Source organism: Agelaius phoeniceus, chromosome 3 (assembly GCF_051311805.1).
Source record: "Agelaius phoeniceus isolate bAgePho1 chromosome 3, bAgePho1.hap1, whole genome shotgun sequence".
Taxonomy (NCBI): Eukaryota; Metazoa; Chordata; class Aves; order Passeriformes; family Icteridae; genus Agelaius; species Agelaius phoeniceus.
In genome coordinates, this window is record NC_135267.1 from 112,586,552 (window position 1) to 112,613,317 (window position 26,766).

At 42.2% G+C, this 26,766-nt stretch overlaps 1 protein-coding gene across 21 annotated transcripts in view; it reads right to left on the reverse strand.

Moving 5' to 3' along the window:
- Window positions 1–9,250, reverse strand: part of CCDC88A (coiled-coil and HOOK domain protein 88A) — a 70,686-nt gene extending 61,436 nt beyond the window's left edge. For 19 of the 21 annotated variants that reach the window (XM_077176239.1, XM_077176244.1, XM_077176242.1 and 16 more), the window contains exons 1-3: window positions 9,135–9,250; window positions 8,213–8,594; window positions 7,991–8,091 (exon numbers count right to left, since the gene is read on the reverse strand). In XM_077176239.1, coding sequence (XP_077032354.1) covers window positions 7,991–8,091; window positions 8,213–8,275 — 164 coding nt within the window. In that variant the 5' untranslated portion in view covers window positions 8,276–8,594; window positions 9,135–9,250. Of the gene's footprint in view, window positions 1–7,990; window positions 8,092–8,212; window positions 8,595–9,106 lie in introns of all 21 variants that reach the window. The other 2 variants (XM_077176224.1, XM_077176225.1) reach the window with 2 other exon arrangements.
- Window positions 9,251–26,766: the final 17,516 nt, after the last annotated feature.

The window sequence follows — 26,766 nt, forward strand, 5'->3', positions numbered from 1 at the left end:
CAGCAACCACTGTCTTTAAGGCCATCCATGCTCTGAACTGCTCCTTTTATGAGATATTTCATCAAATAGTATGAAATAACTTCATTACTATTGTTTCACCTTGACTATTCTTTTCCTATCACACTAAAAGGTAGTAAGTACAAATAAAGCTTTCTGCCAAAAGTTGAACCTAGTGAGTCACTGCTAGTCACTGAACCTAGTGAGAACACCAAGTAACCTGGGTGAGCTCCTCACAACAAATCAATGAATGACACAGCTGGCAAAAGGTAATCTGGCTGCCACCAAATTAACAAGTGTCACTCACAGGAAGGAAAATCCACAGGATTCAGAGCAGCACAGAGCACTTAACACAAAATAAACACACCCAGGTATTAAAAATTGGAGAATTCCCAGAAGAAACATCAACAAACAAAATATTTTGAGTGAGGAAAAACATACTTTGTCAGAAAATCTGACAAACACACTCTACCCCACGAATCTAAATATCTTTCAAGGAACATCTTTGTTGGTTTGCTTGGTTGGTTTTGAAGGGTTTTTTTAACTACAGAAGGTTTAGCAGGAAATATCATTTGAAAAGGGAGAATTGAACTGCTGTAGAACTTGCACCACACAAAGGTTAGGAAGGCAACAAGATTGACATGCCCCAGAAGCAAAATACTGAGGATATTGAAGTCTGAAGTTCTGACTTCTGCTTCAAGCACTGCCTGTTATTTTCCCTCTCAGAGCCAACATTTTTTTACTTCTGAAATGAGTCCAAATTTTCAAGACCTATTCAGTTCAGTACCAAAAAACAGAGCAGATGAGAACTGCTTGGCTTTGTGATTAACACCTCAAAACAACTGACCACGGGCACTGTGCAAATATCCAAACATCGCCACCCCCAGCTTCACACACAGCCACTGCCACATTTAAAATGTTAACATTAGGGAAAATTCCTATGTAGGATTTAAAAGCAATACACATCTATGCAGGTTTTTTTTTTTTTATTTAAGCTGAAAAAAAACTTTTAAGAAGAGTTTGTAAGGACAAGTTTATTTTCTTGTATCCTAACTAACAGCAGCACAGCAGTATGTACTTTGCTTTATTTGATAATCACAGCACTAGCAAAAATTACTTCTCCTTTGAAAGACTTGGAAAAATGTTCACTCACTTTGCTCTTGACTTTAAACTTGGCTGAAGCTACCAAATCTCAAAAAAATTAGTTCTCACTTCAGTGTCACAAATAGTCTGACCACAGGTAAACACCTCAGTACTCAGCATTAACAACTACAGGAAATACTGATGTGTACTGATGGCACCAAAGCTACACAAATATTGCAGTTTTAGGGACTAGAAAGATCTCCAGTTGTAAAAACAGCACCACACAGATTTCCATGAAATACTTTTTGTTGGAACGCCATGACTGTAGATAACTTCCTTTCTTATGAAGGGAAATAAACCCTCTGTAAGTAACTGGTTCATAATAAAACACAGGTTTTGATTAATAATAAAATACATATTTTCATGTTTCTCTACACCCCCTGTTAGACTAGTGACAATGTGCCATTTGCCTGCATTCTCTCATGCATCTCCCAGTCTCTGTATCCTGGTTTTGCCCAGCACACACAATACTCCAAATGTACAACAAGTGAATTCCCAAGCTACCAGAAAATTCCAGCAGACACTTTTTGCTTAGGGGCTTATTTAAGAAAAACAAAGATACCACACAGAGAAAAACTAGAGCAAATATTTCCCTGAAGCTTAAACCAAGATAAAATTCTGTAATAAACCCAAGTGGACTGTCTTCTGTCACTGTAGGAAAGAAAGCAAGTAGGGGAGTGTCCCTAAATGTGCAACACAGAGATTCACCCAGTGGCCAGGAATACAACAGACACCATTTGTGGGTTCATCCCTTACGCTTTCCCATCCCAAAATACAACATCAGGCCATTTTTGTCAAAGCAGTAGCCTTGCTTCAATGAACCCCATTAAACAAAAGGGAGGCATTTTGCAAACAGTGCTCAACAACAACTGCCTCTGCAGCATCTTCAGGATAAAGGCTGGACTCTCAAACAAAGCAAACAAACACAGACACTCTCCCACAGTTATTCCCAAATAATCTTTGACCACTGGAGTCACGTGCTCTAACAAAGCAGCATCTTGGAAACATGTCTTGATCCCTAAATAATTACTACCTAGGGAAAAGTGGTGCATTACAAAAGACAAGGAAGGCAACAAATTGCTATTTAGCTTAGGGAAAAAGGAGGAAACAAAAATAAGAACATATGAACAAACACAAAACTCAAAAGTCCCTTCTTAACAGAAGAAACAAATGAGGAAAATCTAGAAGTAAATCTCAAATTTGGTGGAAGATAAGGTGAGCTTGATTTAGCACCCAAATTCAGTTAACTAGGTTTGTTTTCAAAAGGAAGATCAGAGCACAGCAATACTTTGCACAGGTTTGTGGTGGTGGAGAGATCCCCAGAGCATGAAACCAGCATCCCCATGAAAGCTGAAGCAGCACAGCCTGGCCACCAAAGGGTACAAGCTGATCATGTGGCTGTAGCTAACTTAAAACTGGATTTTACTGCTGCTCTTATTGTCATGGAGTGCTCTGAAACAGCGTGTAGAATGCAAAATGCAAAATTCTCTGAAAAAGGAACTGCAAAGCCATAGTGAATGTATGTTCTTTCCTTGCCAGAATGCTTTCAATGCTGAGACAAGTTATTTTGATATTACATCTAAGATGGCTATTTATGGAATAGGTTGACAGGCTTAGCAGAATTCTCTGTATGTATTAAAAAATAGTTGTAAATTCAGTTTTTATTCCCTGGCCCAAGGTACTAGGCTACAGTAGGATGGGGTCAGTAGCAGGCTACCAAAAGAAATAAGGAGACAGAGTCCAAGAAAGATAACCAAGATGGTACATGAAGGAGAGAGGACAGAAGTGGATGTGTAAAGGAAAGCAAGATGATTTAATTCCTAATATTGAAAACTTTGCACAGAACAAGAACGAACCACAGAGTAGTTTCCTGCTCAGAAATAAATCAGGGTAGCCAGGATGAAGGAAAGTGGACATCAGCTGTGGAAAAGGGTACAAAAGCATAACCAAAATTAGTAAAACAGAGACAGGCCAAGATCAAGCACTTCAAGCATGCCATGTTCAAGCCATGCATTTTCCCCTCTATCTATCAAAAACCCAAGCACCCCACAGGTGCAGGGATCAGCCTGTGCCCACCTCACCTGCCCAGTTCAGAGCTCACTGCAGGCTGATGGTCCCATCTGAAATTATTCATCATTACACTAAGAACTGCATTTCCTCTTCTCTAATCAAAAGGGTTTAATTTCAACAGTGCTGGTGCGCATTGTGCTGCACCACTTATTAAAGAATTTGCTTCTGTACAAAAAAATGGATTGTTACAAATTCAGCTTTCCTGAAGAAAAATCTCAGCCCTGCTGCTGCTGCAGAACTACCCTTGGGAGCAACAACTCTCACAAAGTCCAAGGGACACCTTGCACCTGTGGAAAACCTGACAGAGCACATCTGGGAAGTGTGAATCTACACCATGAAGTGATAAAGGTGTGGATAATAATATTATCTGTAAATAATATCTGACCTTTTTCTAAAATACACACTCCTACTTCTTCTGCCAAAGCCACTGATTTCCTTTTCCTCAAAACTCTTTTCCATTTCCCCAGCCAGGCAGGGCTGGCTGAAGCTGCTCTTTCCCAAGAAGGAGTTAATGGATTGAGTGGCTGCACTCTTTCACAGAGCCTGGCAGCTGGCTCCAGCACTGGAGACAGAGTCCAGTTTTCAGGGGAAGATATAGGCAAGCCAGGAGTATGGGCTGGCAAGCTGAAGTGCTTGGAAAAAAGCACACAAGTGAGGGCTGAGAGCTGCAAACAGCAGCCAAGGAAGCTGTCCACATTCTAGGCACACACCACCAGGCAGCCAGTCCACCTGGAAAATCTGATGGTGTGAAAGGCCTGCAAGTGGATTTAGTCACCAAAAAACAGTGGGAGAATGGTAAAAGGGGAAAAACCCAGGAGAAGAATGAAAGACTGCATCTTTGAAGTAGTTTTCAGCATGTCTGGAAGCAAAGACTGATATGAAAAGTATCACTTAATTTATGTAATGAAGACCAAAGTTACAAAAGGCACACTGGGATGAAAGCTGTCAGGTTTTCCAGACAGTGGATTAAATTAATTCAGTTCCAGAGTTTGGTTCTGTACATTACCAACCCTGCATACAGTCTGGGTCCAATACTTCCTTTAGACCAGATTTATTTCCACAAATACAAAGCACAGTAATATAAAACAATTAAAGCTAAAAGCCTGCTTCAAGTCTTTGTTGCTTGACCAAATATTAATGGTGGTGGTAAATGTAATGAAAGCCCCAATCTTGTAAGTACTTGCAGCTGTCTCTTTTTATTCAAAGGACCCAGCAAGACTCTTGTCAGTTTGGGAACCACAGCTCATACTCAAAGACTTCCATCGTTTCTTACCCAATCCTATTGGAATTCAGTGAGCAAGTATCAGAGAACAAGACCTATCAAAAATGGAAATAAACACCACACAGAAAAGGAGTGTTTCTGTAAAAATACTGTGGGGTTTGTTGGAACAGAGGAGTTTATAAACAGTACAGAGCTAAGACTATTAAAAAAACCTGAGGTGATGTTAATCAGGATCTGGAAAAATATCTCCAGGACAACTGAGGATTATTTTACTGCAATTGTAATTGGGTGTGCAACAGGTGACTAATCCACTGAATGATTCTGGTTCCCTGATTTCAGTACCACACACAACAGACTCCCCTCCAGCCTAGGAGCACTTCATAAATATAAATTAGAAGCACTAGGACAGAGGTGCAGTGAAGGTATGAAGCATTCCTGGCATGCTCCTCCACCTCCCTGCCATGGCAGAACACCAGTGCAGCCATCTCTGGTGCTCTGATTTATTTCCAAGATGCATGACCCCTTTTTTGTATCAAAGAGCACAAAGATAAAGGCTCAGATTTAGAAAGACAGATGGGTTTCTATGCACAGGAATCAGATACTGAGTGATCCCAGCAGAAGGTAAGTAACCCGATACTTCTGAAGCACGGGACCTAAATTTAAACAGGAAATTAGAGACATTCTCTCAAGTTAGGAGCTAATATTATAAACACTGGCAATCTCCTTAATTAAAAACAAAATTCAACAAAAATAATACCAATTGGTCTGCAGCATCTCCAGCAAGGAAGAGCCCTTCAGATGTAACTGGTCACTGAACAGAATCTGGGCAATTCTTCCCATGTCGCAAAAGACCCCAAGGTAAAAATCACACAAGGAATGCAGTGAATCCTCTTGTGGATGAGGTATTAATAAACTCAGTGCTGATAAATCTCAGCACCATCAGCATCCTGCAATGATTCCAACACTGACACCTCTCTCCCCTGTCTGAATCATTTCAATTGTTGAAAATAAAGTTGATCCAGACAAGCACAAGCAGAACCAAATGCTGGACCCTCACTTGCAGATGATGAAGGGCAGGATTAACTCTTTTCTAACTGAACAAAAAACCTTCTCTAACTAACAAAGCCACTTTTTTTTTTTTTAAACTGTGTAACTGTTTACAATCCATGCCTAATCCAATATTAACACTCACTTTTATGGTCACAGAATTTGTTTTTTCAACATCTGGCAAGAAAAAAGTAAGAATTAAAGTATATATACAGCAAGACCACAGGACCTCTAACAGCCCCCACTGCCATAGTTCCTAACCACAGACCTTTAGTTCTCAAGTGAAGTCACTGAGCTTTAAAAAAAAAAACAACAAACCAAACAACCAAAAAAACTTCCCCAAGCCCAACATTCTGACGAAAACCACCCTTCTTTTGAAGTCACATGACACAAATTTTTCTGCCACATTTCCTCAATATATGTTAGTAAAGAATAAAAGGAAAATAAAAGAGAAATAAAACCAGAAAACACTGTTAATAATCTGTATTGAGGATTAGTTAGAGCTGCATCTTGGAAGTGTTTTTGCAAAGGAAGACATTTGCTTAATAGGTGGATATTCAAAATGAACAGGGCTAAAAGTTAACACAGGTTTCCACAGTGACTTCACCACAGACAGGACCACAGTGCAAAACATGAAACAGTTTTTCCCCTATTTCAATCCTGGCACAAAACCCAAAACAAACTGAACTTTCCCAAAATATGAGCAGAGTTCTAAGAGGCAATTCTAAGCAGTAACCAGCCATGCTACATCTCAGCTCCCACAAGACCTTCCAGTGTAGTGACATATTTCTAAAATTAATTTCATTTGTACATCAATGCTTTTCCACATGTCACTGTTTTCACTGTCCTCAATAGCAAATTAATTTTTTTTTAAATTTACATCTCCAATGTGTATTTTTTACACATACACACCCAATGCTCCCTAAGCACAGTAATCATGGCATGGGGTCAAGGATGCACAAAGTCACAGCCAAATCCAACACACAGTGCCTTAGGCATGGGAATGTTCCTTCTCCAGTTTTCCATTTTACATACATGCATTGATTTATACTCAGCATTAAAAAACTGAATGGAAAAAGTTTAAGACTATATTCTTCAAAATCACATTGTTCCAGTGCTAAATTTGCCTTCCAGCTGTCAAACTTTTTTATCCCATACAAGTTCTACATATCAAATGTATGGCCACAGCTGACAATCTACTTACTTTATGCAACCCAAGGAAAAAAATAAAGTAGTCATAAAATAAAAATACTATTCTTCAGTGAAATGCATCACTTAAAATTCTTATTAAAGTGTGCCAGATTGCACTCAGATTTATTTTTTTTTCAAGGAGTTCCATTCCACCAAGTTTTCCAACATTAGAGTGAATACTAGAAGTGAATACTGAGGTGTCTTAGTTGTACAGAAGTAGGGGACAAAGGAAATAATGGTTTCAAAAGGCTGTGAATTCACACTTAAATGTGGTAAAGTGTTGCTCTTTTGACACAGACTAGTTACACAAGCTGAACACCAAGGGGAATAACTTTTAAAGCACTAAACATGAATAAAAGCTATGAACAGAGCAGGAGGATACCCATCCCTGAGCAGGGCTCCTGAGGAACAGCTGCCAACACAAGCTGCTCACACACTGATGGATGTACCCAGCCGGCCATAACCCACAGCTTTTCATACCTATACAGAAAATGGATGGATTTCTCTGCAGAGACTCGAAATATCAAAAAAAAAAAAAGTATGCAGAAATTTTTGCACTAGTAACACTTTTATGATTATATCACTAGACACCTGACAAGTGTTACTCTCCAGCATGACAGTAGTGGGCAACATTCCAGTCAAAATTATGATTAACAGAGAGCCACTGTAAAGGATTTTTTCTGACAAGCAGAGTTTTCAATAAACAGTTTACAACCCCATGTAAAAACATTTCTTCTGCTGGCTGTAGCCAGAAAACACTCTACACCCACAATTAAAGCATCAGCTTTACTGCTCAACTGTGATCTAGTCTAATTAGGAAGCCTGGAAAATGAAGGAGTTTAAGGGCAGTCCTTTTGCTCGTGAACAGCCCTGTGTGAGTTGCATGCCATCCTTAAGTTGCATGTCACGTGCACCAAGATATGGATTAGAACCTTATTAGCCAAGCAAATTTATTCAAAATTTTCTTTATGAGCCTGACTTACAGCAGGATGAACCTTTTTTATGCCTCTCAGTGGAAATCTGGGAAACTATTTACAGTCATCCCGTTTTCCAGTAAGTTCTACAATGATGATTCAGCCTGTATCACACTATACATCCTGCAAATCCATTGCTCGGACATTCAGCTGTGTGGAGCTGGGACCTGCCACGATCCCAAGTCTCCTCTTAACTCACCACATGACCGGGTCAAGCACAAATGAAAGTAATTTACCAAGGTCAATAAGGGGAGAGGGGGAAAGGATTTTTCATAAGGCGGCAAAAAAAGACAAGAGAAACAAACCAGCAAAAAATTACCCCAAGGCAGCGCTTGCCCACACTCACATTTGCAGCATGACTTCGTTGAGATACACTCCATCCACCAGCGCCACATATTCCTCCAGGTTGGTCCCATTTCCTCCAGCCAGCGGTCCGAACGTCTTCACCTGGAACAGAAGCAGCAGCAGCACCGTGACACCGAGTCCACCTCGCTCCCCTGCCGCAAGGCTCTTCTCGAACAATGAGCAAATCAAAGCAGGAACGTGTGAGGGGAAAATGAACGCTTACCCAGGTGACAAGAGGGCTCGACATGAACTGCTCCAGAAGGGGTGTGAAGATCTCGTTCTCCATTTTACCAAAAAATGGTTAACATCAATGCAGCTCCTCCGATGCAAAAAATCAAGATAAGTCCTTCACTGCAGCAACTCTCTGGAATGCTCCAAGGATTCAGCTGGAGTGAGTGAACCCCATTTTTACCAAGCGATGCAACACCAACAAAAGTCAGTGCACTGGCAAGCGGGATTTATCTTCTTCTTTCAAGAAAAAATGCATCCGAAAGTCCATCTACGCGTATTTCAGCCTTTCCATTGATGCCTCTCCCTTCCTACATAGCGAAGAGGTGGAAGGAAGGAAGGAAAGAAAAGAGGGAGGCTGCCTAGCTACTGGGATTCTGCATCAGACAAAAAAAAAAAAGAGAGGAAGGAAAAATCTGCTTCAGCAGCGGCAGCGCCTCAGAAAGGAAGGAGAAATTCCAGCGAAACTCCGCGAGCTCATCCTGCCCCTTCCCCACAAAAAAAGCCCCGAGCCCGGGCGAGCGGAGCAGCGAGGGTAGCGACCCCCGCCCCTCTCGCAGCCAAGCCCCCCGGGCTGCGGCTGCACCAGAGCCCCGCTGCCCCCCCGCAATGGCACCGACAGGGAACCGGCCCCCGGAGGGATCGGGGGCTATTTTAAATCAGTTCCCTTTTCTATCCCTTCCCTTTTCCACTCAACTACGGCGCCAGAGAGCGGCAGGACCGGCACACGCCGCCCGGCCCCGCAGCCTCGCCCTTCCCCCGCGCTGGCCGCTCCCCTCAGGCTCCGCTCTCCCCTCGCCGCTCCCGGAGCGCCCCCCGACCCCTCCCCAGCTGTTCTCCAGCCGCTCCGCCACCTCTCCCGCGGCACCAGCTGCGCTCCGCTCCCCACCCCCCGTCCTCCCGAACTGCGGGGCCACCTCGCCTCAGCCAGCGCGGCCGCGCCGCATCGCTCGCCTCGTCCTCGTCCTCCTTCCCTCCCTGCCTGCCTCCCGCCCTCCCTGCCCGGCCGCCGGCTCCGGCGTGCGGATCCCTCCGCCCTGAGCCGGCTATATCCCTCCGCCGCCGCTCGGGGATGGCGGCGCGATTAGAAAGGGGCGGGGCCGCGGCCAAACCGCTGCAGGACTCGCGCCCGGCGTGCGCGCGCGCGATGCGGCTGCGGGCTCCGCTCAGCCTTCGGTGCGGCGAGGGGGAGAGAGCCTCGTCCCTTCCCTGCTCCGGGAATAAAGGTGCCCCTGAGGCATGACAATGCTCTTTCATTCCCCCTTTTGGGGAAATAGAGGTGCCCGTGAGGGAGATGCTCTTCCATTCCCCTCTTGTGGAATAAAGATGCCTGTGAGGGGAAAACTCAGCGCGGGAGGGATATTCTCCATTTCCCTTAGGAGAATAAAGGTGCCCGTGAGGCAAAAAGTGTAGGAGGGAAAGATGCTCTTTCATTCTCCTTTGAGGAGTAAAGATGCCCGCGAGGGGAAATCTCAGCCCAGAAGAATAAAAGTGCCCGTAAGGGAAAAAGCACATGAGAGAGGGAGAGAGAGGCTCTTCCAATCACTGAAGGTGCCTGTGAGGGGAAAAGGGCGGGAATGAGATGCTCTTCCCTGTGGTGAGGGTGCCCGTGAGGGGAAAAGCGTGTGAGGGAGGCAGATGCTCTTCCATTCCTCCCCTAGGGAATAAAGCTGCCCGTGAGGGGAAAATTCAGCGCAGGAGGGACATTCTCCATTTCCCTTAGGAGAATAAACGGGCCTGTAAAGGGAAAAGCATGTGAAGGAGGGAAAGATGGAGATGCTCTCCCATTACCCTTTTGGGGCAATAAAGGTGTGCGTGAGGGAAGGAAAAAGCACGGGAGGGAGAGACTCTTCCAGTCACCTCTTGGGGAATGAAGGTGCCCATGAGGGGAGAAGGGCAGGAAGGAGATGCTCTTCCTTTCCCCTTTAGGAAATGAAGGTACCCGTGAGGGCAAAGTGTGTGAGGGAGGGAAATGCTCTTCCATTCCCCCCTTAGGGAATAAAGGTGCCAGTGAGGGAAAAAACTTGGCACAGGAGGGATATTCTCCATTTCCTTTAGGAGAATAAAGGTGCCCGTGAGGAAAAAAGCACTGGAGGGAGAGGCTCTTCCATTCCCCCTGGAGGAGTAAAGGTGCCCGTAAGGGGAAAACAGCACGGGAGGGAGGAAGATCCTCTTGCATTCCCTTCATGTGGAATAAAGATGCCCATGAGGGGAGAAGGGTGGGAAGGAGGTGCTCTTCCATTCCCCTCTCAGGGAATAAAGCCGTGAGGGAAAAGCTCGGTGTGGGAGAGAGATGACTTTCCATTGCCCGTTTAGGGAGTAAAGGTATCCATGAGGGGAAAAGTGTGGGAGGAAAAGATGCTCTTTCATTCTCCTTTGGGGAAAAAAAAAGGGGCCCATGAGGGAAAAACTCAGTGCAGGACTGAGATGTTCTTCCATTTCCCTTTTTAAGAATAAAGGTGCCTGTGAGGAGAAAAACTTACCCTCAGGAAGTGGAATCCAGAAGCAGGGCAGGTTCTCTCCTCAGAAGGTGGAATCCAGACACAGCCATGTTAAGGTAAAATCCAACTTTCTGGAAAGGTTTTGTGGGGAATCAGAGGATGACAAGCAGTGTGCTGGCCTGATCATTGTCCCTTCCCTGAGCCTTCTCCTGCTTCTTGTGCTTTCAGTATTCAGTCCTGCATTAATAAGCATGGATATATCTGCTTAATACATTATGTGCTTCATTGGCAAAGCATTTTACAAAATCTTAAACTAAATCCAGCTTCTCTTCTGTGTGGTAGAAAATAAATTGCAGCAGCATATCTTTCATTTTGCACACCTAATTAAAAAACCAAAACAAAACAAAAAACAAATCCTGCAAAACATTGCAATAGAAGTGACTGAAATTAAGTGCTTTTGAAAAAAATCAAGTAACAGCTAAACAGATAAGGTTTTCCTTAACCCCAATACCAGATATACATTTTCCCTAATGTCCAACATTGGGAAAAACCCCAATTCCCATCATGACTTGTTTCCCAGAATGCCTAAGTAACAGATTAGAAAAATATAAATTATAGACCTTGTAATATTAGTCTGTCTTTTGCATTCTAAGGACTTTTTTTAAAATTTAGACAGTGTTGCATAGTTAAATGACTTTGATTCTCACAGACCCCTCGAGTGAACTCAGCCCTCCTGTGAAACAAAAGAAATAAGGAAGGGCAAAGGAAAACTCTGCAGTCTTGGTTCTGAATAAGAACCTGGTGATCCATGGGTGAAATAACTGCCAATAAATTCCCAGCCCTTAAAGGCAGCCACAAAAGCATTTTTGTACAAGCCTGCCCAGCCAACCGCTGCGCTCCCCGGGCTGGCAGCAGTCTGTAAACATGCGACTGTGCCCACAGTGCCACGGAACTTCCCTGGCTCATCCCCTTGTTTCTCCCGGGCTCTAATTAGGCAGTAATGACTTTGGCATCAAGCAATTTCTAGGAATTAGAGCCCAGCCAGTAGAAGTTGATAGCCCATGTAGTAGTAACAGCAGCTGGCTCACAGAAACCATTTTATACTGAGATTCCCTAGCATTAAAAATTGAATTAAATGGTTTTAGATGTTTTTGCTTCCATCCACATCATGCAGTTGGCTTGTGTGCTCAGCATTGCTGTTGATCACTGCTCCTGCAGAAAGAGTGCTACATTTTAGCTATGAAATGTACTGTCAGCTGGTTTACATCAAATGATTTACAGTTCCCTATTTGAACTGGAGATTGGTACAAGATAAAATTTCAGAGACAGTATCCAGACGCAGTCAGAGGAGTTTTGTTTTCGGTTTTGCTTTGGGTTGGGTTTTGTTTTCTTTTTTTTTCCCCTCCCAAGACTAAGAACCCTGAAAACCTTTGAAGAAACTGAAGTTTCTTCCAAGTAGCTCCCACTTTGTTGCACCCAGTGTGAGAACATTTACCTCTGTTCAGGTACACACAGACACCGGGCAGGATGAACCGCTGCCAGGGCAGATGTTTGCACTGGAGTCAGAGCCAGAAGAACCTGGACTGCAGCCACCTCAGCGAGGTGAGACAGCTCGCCCTAGGACAGGAAACTGTCAGCCTTTGATTGCTCAGCCCTTGTTTGACAGACAACCCTTAAAATGAATTTAAATGTTTGTCTTCCCAGTTATTTCTCTGATCCTGAACTGAATACGGAAGGCTTTCATTTTCAGCATAGCTGTCAGGAGTCCCAGGAGTATTGTTCTAGGAAATACTTAGAAGTCGCAGCTCTACAGGACTGCATTACTGTAACCTGTAGCTTGTGATATATTTGGCTGCATTGTTTTAGCACTTCTTACCTGGGAAGGCTCCTAAAAGAAAGTTTGATGACTGCACTTACAGTGGTCAATCCCAGAAGCTGAAAAAGTTGAGAGCTGAAGTTATCTGACCCAGAAACAGATAAGAAACATTATTATAAAACTGAATTCTAACTATTCTAAGAATGTACATTCAGGAATATTTTGGTACTAAAAAAATATTCTTTTTATAAATTGAAAAAATGCATAGAGGACAATAATGCTCCTTCACATCTCATTTTCTGGAACAGCACTATCAGTATTTAATACAGGGTGTGATCTACTGCTTCTGAACAAACAGATTTAGAGATTACCTTGTTGTTAGAAGAGCCATGTTTGTTCTTGTACAGGTAAAGCACCCCCATCTCCTTTCTTTAGCATCTTCCATGTGCCACAAAGACTCTACACAGAATACATGGAAATTATAAATGATCTGTGCCTAGATCCCAGATCCACAAATTACAGAGTTACTTCATCTTCTCCGTGAACTTTTTTTCGCTCGTGGCATCATTTCCTGTACCTGCTATTGCAAAATAAAAATGGAAAAAGAACAGCCAGAAAAAGCCTGATGCCTTGAATCTGCAGACAGCAGGACAGTGTGACCATATAGAGCCCCACTTACCTTGTCAGGGTTTGTCAAATCATTTCTGGTCAGCCCTGCCCGCAGCGAGCCAAGGGAGGGGACAGTTTGGGGAGTAGATGACAACCAAGCTTCCCTTTCTGGCTGATGCAAGATGCAGTGGTTTTCTCTTCCTCTCACACACGAGCAGAAGAAGAGGTGACGCTGCTGGCTCTGCCTCCCAGCCAGCACTGCTGGGTTAACAGCCTTTGCCTGATGGGACCTCAGAACAGGGAAAAACAGGGAGCAAGCGTGGATGCTTGGGATCCACAGCAGGGTTATGAAACCACAGCCAACACTGGAATGCTCTGATTATGGGCTGGCTTGATAGGACAATGTCTGGTGGAAACTGCAAGCCAATGACAAGGACAGCCACCTTCCTTGTCCTGTTTGCTCCCAGAGGATCCCATTTCCCTATCAAACCCTATTCCCTATCAAGATGGGGCAATAAAGAGAAAGGGCACTGAGCCTTTTTAAGTATGGCTATGAATTCCTAAAACTGCCACTAATACAGCGGACTAAAAGTTACTTCTTGTTCCACAAGAGTGGAAAGAAGGGGAAATCCCTCTGTAACATTAACAAAGAACTGAAAATTCCACAACAATTCTCAAGATTTCTTCCCTGCTACAGTGTCTGCTCTGACGTGTCCAAAATTCCCCATCAACCTTAAGGGAACTTCCTGAGAAAATGGTAAGTAACCTCAAAATTAGGGTATTTTGAGTGAAAAATTAAGAAGAAAACAGTAGGAACTTGGGGAAAGTTGGTGTTGTCCATTTAAGATATTTTTACAGATCCCAGACATTGTGGCAAATAGCAAGAAATTAGTACAGAGACAGCAGACAAAGAATATCCTGTATGGGTACCAGTGTCAAATGCATCAGAATTTCCTGTCAGGCACAATGTTCATTGCAAGAACAGCTATTGACCATTTCTAGCCATGCCTACCAAACACTTTCCTTCAAGGACTGCACAGACAGTACTTAAAGGGTGAAACATTTGGTGAAAGTTTCCCATTTAATACTGGGATCCACCTGAGGAGGGAGTAGCCTACAGCTTCTTGTTACTCTTCAATCAGTAGGACAGGCAGGAAGAATGTTACTGTGGCAGGCCAACTGATGTGATCAGAAATAAACCAAGTATTTATCTTGATTTTTACATTTAATAGCCATTCCTAAGATTTTCCATATGTGTAAACTCTTAAAGGGTGTCAGTGCAATACTCCCTTTCAAAGAAAATTTGAACTTAGTATTTCAATTCAGCTCCTTTTCCTGTTTAGCTAACAAAACATTTATCTGTTTCCAGCTGTCATCTGTGAACTACAAGACTGTCTAATAACGCTGTTTGTGAATTCCCCCTTGTTATTTGCTGCACATAAAGGAACTAGATTGTTCTTTTCCTAAAAGCAAGTGTTGAGCATTATAGCAAGAGCAGCAGTCACCAGGACAATAGCTTTGGTACTCACTTCTGCTGTGGCCAGTGGAGTGAGACTGAGCAAAAGCTCTTGCTGACATGCCTTCTGTCAGAGGAGACCCTGCCAATGCGAGCAGCGTTTCGTATGAACTGGGTCAGAAAGATGAATTACAGAGCACACTCTGCGTTTCCTCTGCTGAGGAGCAAAGTGCAGCCCAGGCTGCTCATTGTTAGCAGACACAGCTGCCTGTGGATCTGTGCCTTGGGAAAGCAAGAGCCTGGAAGTGTAGCTACAGCACTAGGCCTGTAGTCATCATCTCCGATCCCTGATGGACAGAGATGTTGAGCTGGTTTTCTTCTCTGGTGCTTTCCGACCTCTCCCCATTCAGCTTCACAAACAGAAAAGGTTTTTTATGCCTGGGAAAGACTTTTGTACCTCTTAAAACTCCATTTGCCCCAGTTTTGCTTTCTTGTGGCGTTGACTTTCCTTCACACAACACCACATTCCAGGTAATTGGCTCCCTGTCCTTTGCCATGGACTGGTGCCTCCCTACTTTCACCCACATTTTGCACTCTGGATGTCACTTGACGCCAGGAGCTTGGGCAGTGCTGCCATCAGACCCAGATTTCTGAGCTCAGGAGAGGTTGTTAAGTTCCAGAGCCCTGCATCACCTTTGATGTTAGCATGTCTCATTAGAGAGGCATTCCTCACCAGCTGGAGGTGGCTCTCCCCAAGGTCAGGAGATAATGAACTGGGTGGAGAACATTTCTGTCCTTGACATTTCCATTAGTGTAAGTGGACTTAGTTGTGCAAAAATGCACAGCACAAAGAATGCAGCTATAGTAGAGTCACTGCTGTCCAAGCCTCTGCTCTTCTGAGCTCCCTCCCTCAGGATTACCCTGTTCATTTTCATGGCTGATTTTACCCCTGGTTATTTGTCCATTTACTTACATCTGAAAACAGCTTTTCTCTCCATGAAATACTGGTGAAACAATTAAAAGCTTTTAAGATATCTCTATTTTGCCTTTGGGAAAAAGAATTTGACAAGCTTATAGAACAAGAAAACGCAAGTTATTTACAACATTAAAAAGATGGATATTAAAATATATGAACTAATTAACAGAAAAAACTATAGGTCATTACATAGTAATTAATGCTGGATTAAAAAAATAGCAATTAGACTTAGTAGATAGCATTCCTGATGAAGCTTCTTGAAAGAGGGTGGATTCCTGGGTTACCTGGAACTGGGAGCAGCCTTCTCACACACACCTCTTTCAGACACCACTGTTAACTGCATGACCCCTTTGTTTGCATGAATCTAGAGGGTTCAATTCACTGTGACACCAGCTGAACTGTGAATTTAATTGGAGATGAACACAAAATTGGAGTTCTTACCTATGTTCATCTCATATGCCATTTTTAAATCCAAATCTCCCACCCTTTAAAATTTCTTATTGAAGCGTTTTTCTACAACAGCTAATTTCTTCTGCAAAAACCCACAGTGACACATTTGATCATTTTATTTAGGCTTTTGCAAACCACTGTCATCAACAGCTATTTCCTGCCTATCCCTGTCCAATGCCTAAATATCTCCCTCTGTGGACTCTTCTTGACAGCTTTATGTATCTACAGAATGCTCTATTTTTCCCTAAGGTGGTCATACAATATTGGAGTTCTTTCTGATTTTTATATTTCCTTCTGTAAAACAACTTCTGAATTAAGGGTACAGTATGCAGTGGCTGAAAGGTCAAAGGATGGTTCAGCAAAATACTAAATTTCCTTCTAACTTCAGGCTTATCCTGAGATGTCAGTTGTCTGGGCCTTTTAAAATCTTATGAAGCAATTTAACACACTTCTTATTTTTAATGCTAAAATTAATAAGCAGTTACCTAAAACTGCTACTGAAAGAGGGTGCCTGGGGGGTGGTGGAGTCCCCATCCCTGGAGGGATTTAAGCCATGCAGATGTGGCACTTGAGGATGTGGTGTAGTGGTGGCATTGGCAGGGCTGGGGGAATGGTTGGACTCAAAGACCTTTTTCAATCTAAAAGAGTCTATGATGTGTTTGATTTTTTTAAAATAACCTGGGTAAGATTAGAATTCTGATTTTTATATATATCAGTCTTGATAATTCTTCTGTGGGCCAGAAAAGGTTTAATTCCTCTTAAGTTTATTACTTTTAGATATTAGTACCAGGTCAAAAATATATAAAGTATTAAAATATAATAGATATATTTAATACACAAAGCAGAAGATTGTAGCTGTTTTCACACAGAAAACGCTCTACTAAAATAATGAATAGTTTTAAATTTATTTCTTCCTGCTATAATGATCTATAGAATATTTTTCATCGTAGAATTAGTCCACCTTAACAGTCTGCCTTAAAAGGATAAGATTATTCAGCTTATTCAGGCTGTATCTCTGCAAAAGGAAAACACCTTAACAAAGAATGGTTTGTTGCTGACCTGCAGCTGGTTATGGCATTTCATCTGAAAGCCTATTTAAGTCCTTAATGGTAACATTTATTCCCTCTCCCTCCGAGGAGTATTTTACAAACAAAATTAATTAACGAACGAGGACAGCCAATTTTGTGCTCTAGCTGAAGCTGACAGTCACCCAAAAGGGGTGTTGGCAGTAATAATAATAATGATGATTATCCCAAAGCACAGAGAGGTCTCCTGCCTCTGCTGAGCTCCCTGCAGGAGCTGCTGCAGGAAAGCAGAGGCTGCTGCAGAGGGTCTGTGTACTAACAGAGGGACCAGCCCACCAGTAACCTCTGACTCAAATGATCCCTCTCTGCTCCCTGCAGACTTCCCCCAGCTCATCCACACTTCCTTTACAACGATGACTGACATGCTTCCAGCTTGTGAGGCTTTTCTGTAACGTTTCAGAGCTGATCCTCTTGCACTGGGTGGAAATACACATTGCAAATGATTCAGACTGACTTGACTGCATAACTGCTCTGAGCCCAGGTCTTCTGCCCTGTCTAGTTCTTTCTTTTCCTGCTTCTGTCCCGATGCAGTTAAGTGGAAGCAGGGAGCAGCACAGTATTGGGAGTTCCCTTTGTACCAGCAGACATGGACTGCGTTTAAGAAATTAGTCAGGCATTTAGGGACTGCTAATCCTTCTTGTGAAGAATACAAGGCTTGTTTCTTCCAAGGAATTCCTCGCTCAAGAGCCCATGACACAGTTCAGTTGTACCTACTAAATGTTCTTGCAGCAAGACAAAAAAGCAAAAATAGGTGTTTAATGTCATTTTCTTCCCTTTCCCCTTATTTTTCTTGGGCTGTTTGGTGAGGGCATTGTTATGATCAATAATATATTGATCCATCTCCTCTTTGAACAACTAATAATTTTGCTTATTAATAATGATAACAAAGAGAACTCCAGCTGGTCAAGAAGCTTAACAGTATACAAATTCAGAAATAATTTCAGTTCAATTATTGTGGGCTTGAGAAATGCACACAAGCAGGAAGCTTCCTCCAAATGACCAAATAAGTTCTTCCCATAGATATCTTGGATTTCCCTGTCACTGTGGGTTATACATTATATTAAAATATATGAACCAATCATAACCAAGCCACAACATCACATACAGGGACAGTTTATTTCCCCCCTTCTTTTACATACAAAAAAAAAAAGTAATGGTTGCAAAAGAAATAAGAAAAACAATGAGACAGGTAAGTCAACAAAATCCCAAATTTCTAAATAATGACCTTTCATTCCTACTGTGACCCTATTTTAAGTGAAAGTCAAAATTCTGGCAGTAGAGATTATATAACTAGATTTGCTTTATACCAGAATTACAGAATTGAAGCTCCTTTGCCTTATGTAACATTTATTTTAGCTTATTTTTAACAGTGACTTGAAAGTCATCCTAGGAGCTCCTTAAGCTTTTTTTTGTCAGTCTACTACAAAGGAAAATCAAGATGAAACTGCACCTCCTCTACATTGTGCTTAAACCAAGAGTGCCCCCGTGAGGATTTTTATATATAAATGTATGCATAGGAGTAGACAGCTTGAGAGTGACTAAAATTAAAATTAGAAATTAAACTTAGCACTTTTTCCTACAAATGAGGCCCAGAAAGTTGGAAATGGTATTTCTACAGATTTTTTTTATTAGGCTGATGTGGATCCAAAGAGGCCTTGCTCCTTCCAAACCTCTCTGTAATTTTGGCTAATCCTAAGACTACGTAATTGAAATGCCCACCTCCTCAAAGCAATAAAAAAGTCTACCAAATCTTACCAAAAATAACACTGCTGGTTTGCAGTAAAGACCAACATAAAAAGGCTTTGATTCAAAGGATGAAAATGGGGAAAAAATCCTCAGAAATAAGGACAGGTAAGAAAGGTTTCAGAAATAAGCAAGATTTTTTATGATATGCCCCATTATGAGCAGAAAAGGCAAAAGTACATTAAAACAAAATTTCCCTGACACTGAAAAAGTATACGAGGAACAGCATATGAGAAATTCTGAAAGTGTAATGTATAAAATCTCGTAAGAGAACTGCTGATCTGAAAAATCAAAGAGTTGCTTCTGTTCCAGGGTGTGCCCACATAGGGGAATGGAACAAATGAATTGTACTGAGCTCAGTTACTGCTGATGGAAACGATGTGAAGCCGTAGGATGCAGGCAGTGAGTGGCACGATGTCACACAGCTGCTCTGCACAAAGTGGGGTTTGAGGGGACAGTGAGCTGGCACTGCCTTCGATATCCATGCCACAGAGCTGTGCTTTGCACTCCTCCTGGTGCTTTTCCACCCAGCCTGCCTCCCCAGCAGCCCTTGCTCTGGGATCTGCTGTGTCCCTTGGAGCCTCGATGTCCTTTGTGCTCACAGGAGTGGCATTAGACTCAAAGAGCCTTATGCAGGGGATGGCTGAGCCCTGAGGAGCAGCAAGTGCTGGAGTGGGCCCTGATAACAAATCTCTCGGCCCTTTTATCTGCCAGCTCTCAACTCCTGTGCACAGCCAAAGATGCAGACCTGCAATTGAGATCTTGTGGCTGTACACCATCAGCTCTACACTTCACTCACTGTGCACCTGAAAGAAAATAACCCTTGCCCTGTGTATCTCCAGTCAGCTGCTCCTGACCAACCCAAGCATCACTCAGCCTGTCAGGAACTGTCACCTTCTCTTTCCAAGCTCCCTGCCCTTAGTGTCAGAGCTCCTCACTCATGTATTCTGTGGTGAGCAGTGAAGGCCTGGCAGAAAAACCCACTTAATTCACTTGTACCTTTTTACTCAACAACTCCCTTATCTCATTCCTTCATATTGGTTCTGCTTCAGAGTTTGCTACTCTGGAAGTTCTTTTTCTCATCCCTTATTCCCTCCAGCATCCTGGATTTACAAATGAAAACCCTGCCACAGAAAGTGTTCACTCAGCTAAACACTTTGTGAAGGTCAGTTCAAATCACTCCATCCTATTACAGATTAATACACAACACCACATGAGACCTTCTGGAGGCATTTTCCAAGTACAAAGTATGGTGTTTCATCCCTACAAAAGCTTTCAGGACATATTTTTCTCATATAAAAGCATTCTGGCACAAAAATGCATACAAACAGCAAGGAGCCAGTAATATTAATACCAAACATGCTAAACTCTATTTAGTTCAGTGAAAACCATGTGTATTTCTGCAGGGAATGTAAAATTGAATTTCAAGTCCAGGAAGTGCTCTATTACTACTCTGGCACCATAATGCAGAGCTGCTTTGTTGTTTGCTCTAAAATAGTAAACTAAGCCTGTCCAGCCAAGCAAAGTGTCAGGAAGGAGCCTTCTGATCCCTAGCTCCAAAATGGATCTGGCTGGGCTCTTGTCAGCTTTCCCAACCAGCACTTTTCCTACTTTATCTCAGTGAACACATTACCAGTATTAAGACTCCCAGCAGAGTCTTAAATGCAATTTCCAACCTCCCCCCGACCCTTGTCCTCCATCCAACTTCCCTCATGGCCTAAAGTCCTGCCAGGATTTCTGCCAAGAGTGCAGAAGCACGGATTAGCTTCACCCCGTGAGCCTCAGAGCCCCGCTTGCCAGCCCACCACAGGCATATGCAAACCAGCAGAGCTCCATAAAACCAAACAATTCTGAACAGACTCTGAGCTCTGAGGAACCAGTACCAGCAACTGGCTAGGAAAACATCATCATCATCAGCACCACCCCACCCCAAGAGCCCTAACCACCAACAAACAAGGAGTGATAATCCTGGTCTGCCAAGATCCCCAAAGCTCCTTCATTTTGTGGACAGTGGTTTATCTCCAAGGCTGTCCAGTCAGCCTTTCTCCCCTGCAGGCTATTGAAAACTAAAGTTCATGGCTGACTTGTGAGCCCTTCAGCTGAAAGCACAGGAGGCTTTCACTCCTCTCCAGAAAATAGAACTAGGACTGGACAGAAAAAGCCAGGGCAAAAAGCTTCATGCAGTGGTAGCTTCCTGCTGTCCACCTTCCATTGTCACATTGATTTGAAATCACAATTTTTTGTTCTACTCATTTCACCTCATTCCCAGTCTTTGTTTCCTACAAAATCTAACTAGCCTGCTTGTTCACACCTTTGTAAATACTGTTGACAAGTTACACTTGATATAGTTGGCAAGTTTTTCAAGGTTAAAAAGCATGAGCAAGATATGCAGGGAGAAATAAGTCCTCTGAAATGACAGCACAGCCCACATCTCTGAGCTTCACTGTGAGGTAATCCATGATTCAGTCACAAAATAACCCACAGTTACCCACAGCATCATTTGATAATGAAAATTTTATAAAAGCATAGTTGCCAACTTGGTTTTTTAAAAAAATCATAACATTAAAGCACAAGTAAAAATCCCATAGTCCACAAATACAAACTACTTAATAAATAACTCACGGTGCTGTCAAAAAAATCATCTATGAAAAGTTACAGAGCTTAATGAGAACCATGCATACACTGGAATCCTACAGTGTGCCCTCCAAGTAAGAACAGGAGCAGCCCTGCTTATGCTGCTCTCATTTAACCTGTCCATGAAGCTGTGAAAAGCTCCACTCTTTGTCTCACAGCTCTGGCTTTTATGCCTTCCTGAGGCCACACCTGGTGTGGCAGCTGTATCCAGATACACAGAGAGACACAGCTCAGCAGCTCCTGGCCACATCCAACACACCCTAGCTCTTCCTCTGTTCCAGACAGAGCCTCTGCTATGAGCATGGGTAGATGGCTCCTGTTCTGGTTTGAAAGCAAAACCAATGAGAGGCTCCAAGTCAGAAATACAATTTATTAGGGAAAGGGAAAAGAAAACCAAAGTATATGTGATAATACAAAAGAAAAACCACTGACAAAGTCAGATTACAACCTGACACCCTGTTGGTAGCAGTCCAGTTGGATTGGTGGCTGCAGTCCTCCTGGAGAGGCAGATGTAGTTCTGTTGGAGCAGTGATCCTGTAGAAAGGGTGTCATTTTTCTCTGAGGATCCAGTGGAAAAAACAGCCATTCCTCTGGGGATCCAGTGGAAAGAGTGCCTGTTCTGTCCCAAATCCCAGATTATATCCAGGTGGGGATGCATAGCTCCTCCCCCCTGGGTGGAGCAGATCACAGTGGGCTGCTATCATTCTGTGAGCCATGTGGTGACATTAATGTCCATTAAACAGAAATGGCTCCTGCAGGGAGTTATCTCTGAGTCATGCAGAAAGGCACTGATGGGCCCATTAACAGGACATAAGGAAGAAACAATTCCCCTCCTGGTTTCAGCAGCTCTTGATGATGGGAATAGAATATATCTTAATATTGTAACCTGGAACAGCACCTTAGAAAATGAAAAGGAAACAGCACCACAGCAGCATCTCTATTCTCCCCACTGCTGGCTGTGGTGGCAAAACCCCTTATTGATCAGTGCCCCCCAAACCTGCAGGTTGCTGGAAGGCCAATGGCAGCAGTGAGAAGAGTTAATGGGGTGGAGTGAGGGGTCTGGAATTCCTGGGCTCTGCTCAGACCTCAGAACAAGTCACCCTGGCACTCCTGTGTCACCCTGGACACGGGGCTCCATCCCATCAGTGAGCTGGCACGGTGAGAGTGTGAGCTGGGAGCGTGGAGTCCCTTCTGCACCTGGGAGCCACCCCAGAGAGCACCCCTGGAACATGGGACCAAGTGCTGCTCCCCAGCAGATGTACTCTGCTCACCTCATTTGTGTAATTCTTCCAATATCCCACTTGATACGAGTCACATACATCTGAAATCTATGAAACAGGACTGATGAGGTTCTGTACAAAGCACTTCCATCTGTATCTCTGTGGAAGTATTTCTTTCTTGCACATCCAATTGATTTTTCTGTTTCAGCAGTAGAGAGCACAGTTTCTGTGAGGCACTCCAGTGCATTGTTTTCCTGGGAGTTTTTCTTTGGCTTTTATAATCAACAATACAATGCAATTAGCCAAAGTTCTTGGGGGCAGCTGAAACTTGTGGGTAATAAAACTCAGAAATGCAAACTCCAGTTCTTCCCCAGAGCCCCCAGAACCAGCACTTTGTCTGTAAATGCCTCCTTGAAAGCCAAGCCCTGAGGTAACACTAAATGACTCCAACCAAACTCATGCCTCAAATAAATTCTCTCTTGCACTGTGCAGTCAAGGAAACTCCAAGGCTGGGCAGGCTTCAGACCTCTTCTAGTCCCACTCCCCACACAGCCCCAGGTAACACTTCAGGAATCGTAATATTGAGGAGTCCTTTTTAAGGAAGCTCTACAAAGAAATTAAAAATGCCTAATTCTCACAGTGCTAAAAACTGAAGAGAAAGTGAAATGAGTTGGTGTGTAGAAGTCTTTCTGCAGAGCTTTCATGACTCTTGGCTGAAGGTGTTAGAAGCTGGACTTGTGTAGAAAATCTCCTAAGCTCAGAAATAAAGATCTTTCCCCAAAATCAATACACAACTGAAAGTTATATTGGTTTCTTTTTTACCTATTATTATCATAGATTTGGGCAACCAGGTTCCCCAACCTCTCTCCTACTCTTATTCAGCAGTGACTAAAATGCCCATGCATCTGGCAATTTATTATTTTACTATTTCTAACTGTCTCGTACCCTTATTGATACCATTTCATCCTCCACAGATGCCACCTTTCCTGGTTCAGTGAAACTCCACTTCCAAGGAAAGGTCACAGGGCTTTTCCTTTTTCCTTTTTTAACCTGCTCATGGCTGCAGAACTGCATGCCAGAAGAGATCAGAATAACAAAGCTCACAGGCTTCAGATCAAACCACAGGCTTCACCTTGCTGTAGTTCATCTTCCATCAATAACAATCAGCTGAAATTGGACAGAAAAATCTAAACTGTTACAAGGCTTTTTGGAATTCAAGAGGTGCAGACACCACAGGAAAAACAATGGTAAAAGCACTGCAGCAATTACTAAAACACCAAGTTAATGTGTGTGGAGAAAATCCCCATGAAAAGTGTATATGGGAATGAATCCTATTGTTGCTAAATAAACAACAAAATTTGCTTCAGGAAAATATATGAAATCAGGTGTATGGATAGACTTTCAGATAAATATGTGGGCAAAATGTGCATGATTTGTGGCAAGTATATCAATGAAAAAAAATCTAAAAAAGAGATGAAATAATATTCTTGTAGTTCTAGTATCTCTTTTTTTCACAAGCTACAAAGAGAAAGCATTAGCTGTTGGACACTTGAGATGCTTTTAAGATGAGATAATTTAGCTAAGAAGCATTATTATAGGAAAAGCATATGCTTGTTATGAGATAATTATATTAGGAGTGGCCTCTCAGGCAGAATGGATTCTGTGAAACAGCCTTACACTTGTACAAAACCTTCAAGTCACAAGAGAAAAGAACAGCTTTAGAAAATGAAAGAAAATGACCTAAATAGGAAGAGCTTTAGAAGTTCCTGCAGGAGCTCAATATCCCAGAGGGGAGGAAAATGAAGATAACTCACAATTCCTTACTTGACTTCAGGCACTTCTTCAATGTGTCTGCATTGCTCAGAACCAATTTCTCTCCCAGTTTAGCTTTGACTAAAGTGCAGTGAAGTCCCTGAAGTATAACATATTTAAACAAAAAATCTCCACAATAAATTGTTGCCAATAAGCCCAAAGTGATTAGTCTTTTAATTTTCAACCTTTTATATGGAAGTCACATTTAATTCTGTCTGCTGGACTGAAAGAAAAGGCCTTTGCACCACAGGTTTTCAGAAGCTTGAGCTCAGTGTTCTCTTTGAGGTCAGATTTATAAAAAAAAATCCACCCCAAACTAAAATTTATAAAAACAAACTGGAAAAGTTGCATTAAGTTAAAAATATTTATAGCTGTTGCAGTAGTAAGACTATGGTGGATGGGAGAATTAAAGCCTAAACAAAAGAGTAATTAAAAATAATAATGTTTAACTGTTAATTTGATAATTGCACTTTACCCAGTGTCCTTTAAATTGCTCAAAAGCTGCAAAATTATCCACATTGAAGAAATTAGAAGAGATGTAAAAACCACCTCTGCCAATAGCTAAGGAGCTCATCTGCCTCTCTCTCTATTTATAAATAGATAAAAAAATTTGTAAATTCAGCAACAGATCAAAACCAGCATTCAGCAAAAAGAAGTCAGATATTCTCAAGATTATGGAATTCCAGGCTTTATTATTGTTGTTTATTATTGTTGTGCTTGTGAGTGGGACCCACTGGATGTGAAGAGAGTTGGGTGCTGACATAAAGAATTCAGTGGAACACAGAGACTGGAAAGGCTTGACAAAATTTGTCTGTCAGTGTGTGAGTGTATATATACATATATAAATATATATATGTTTGTATATGTATGTATGTCAAAATGTGTGAAGTAGCAACTTGCTCAGAGAACACAGAAAAATCAAGCAATAAATGCTTTTTGTGATTCAGACAAGGGAGCATTTCCTGCTCCATCTTTTGTATTATTAACAACTCAACCAGCAACTCCAGTGTTTCCTCTGACATCTATGGACAGAACATGATCACATCAGGCAGTTTCCTGTGAGGTGACAAAATGGATTTGATTCCAGAGGACAGAATTTCCCCATACTCATTACTGCAGCAATTTTTCTTGTAACTGTGATGAAATGCTTTAAATTTTTATGCAACAAATAGGAAGTGAATATACCATACTGCTGATGCTCTCAGACCACAAAACTGGCTGTAGAAATGGAAGCACTGATGGTGAAAAAAAGTTGTCTGCAAAAGGAAAATATGAAGTTTTTCCAGTGCAGATTCTTATTTAAATGATAATCAGGTACTTCTCTGCAGTTCTGAGGGCATTGAATTGTTACCTTAGAGAAAAAATAGTGAGAAAATAAATTAAATTCTAAACAATTAAATAAAATAAATTACCTGCACTGAAACTTTGGGGAGGTAAAATCTCATTAATGGCTGCAAGAGTTCTTGAGCAAGACCAAGCCCCATCCTGATGTAACAAACTGGAACTTCCACTGCTTGTGGTCATTAAAATCTTTCAAAAAGGATCAAGAGGTTATTTTGGGTGGGTTTTTTTTTGTTTTTGTTTTTACTTACCAGTGACAAGCACCAGTAAGGCAAGCAATCATCCAGTATTAGGAAGAACATAGGAAGAACTTACATTTAAACATTGGGAAAAACTTGTCAGTTTGACAGCAATGCAAGAGATGAGGACAGTGAGAGAAATTACCTTAATTTTAGTGGAGAAAATGAATATACCACAACCACCAGCTCTAAGAAATACCCAAGTGGTTAAGCATCAATGTAAACCTTCTTACCCTTTGTCTTGTAAATGATTTCCTAATTCCAGCACTTTTAGGTTTTTGCAGCATTACTAAGTTACAAATTATCCGTGTTCTTATGAAGGCCTGAGGAGCTGTTAACACTAGAATTAGAGCACCACCTTCAACAGCTAACAGGAACATGTTATAGTTTGCTCCACAATGTCACTGCATTCTGCACATGGTAAAATAGGAGCTAACAGGAATTTTCCATCATCTGGCATAATTTTTAAATAAAATTCAAATATATAAGCCTGTGGTGGTATTCACAGGGGTATTAGGATGAGGGAAGAGATGAGAATGTTGACTCCATGTTTCAGAAGGCTTGATTTATTATTTTATGATATATATTCTATTAAAACTATACTAAAAGAATAGAAGAAAGGATTTCATTAGAAGGCTTGAAAGGAATAGAAAAGAATTTGAATGATAATAAAATCTTGTGACTGACCAGAGAGTCCGAGCCAGCTGGACTGTGATTGGCCATTAAT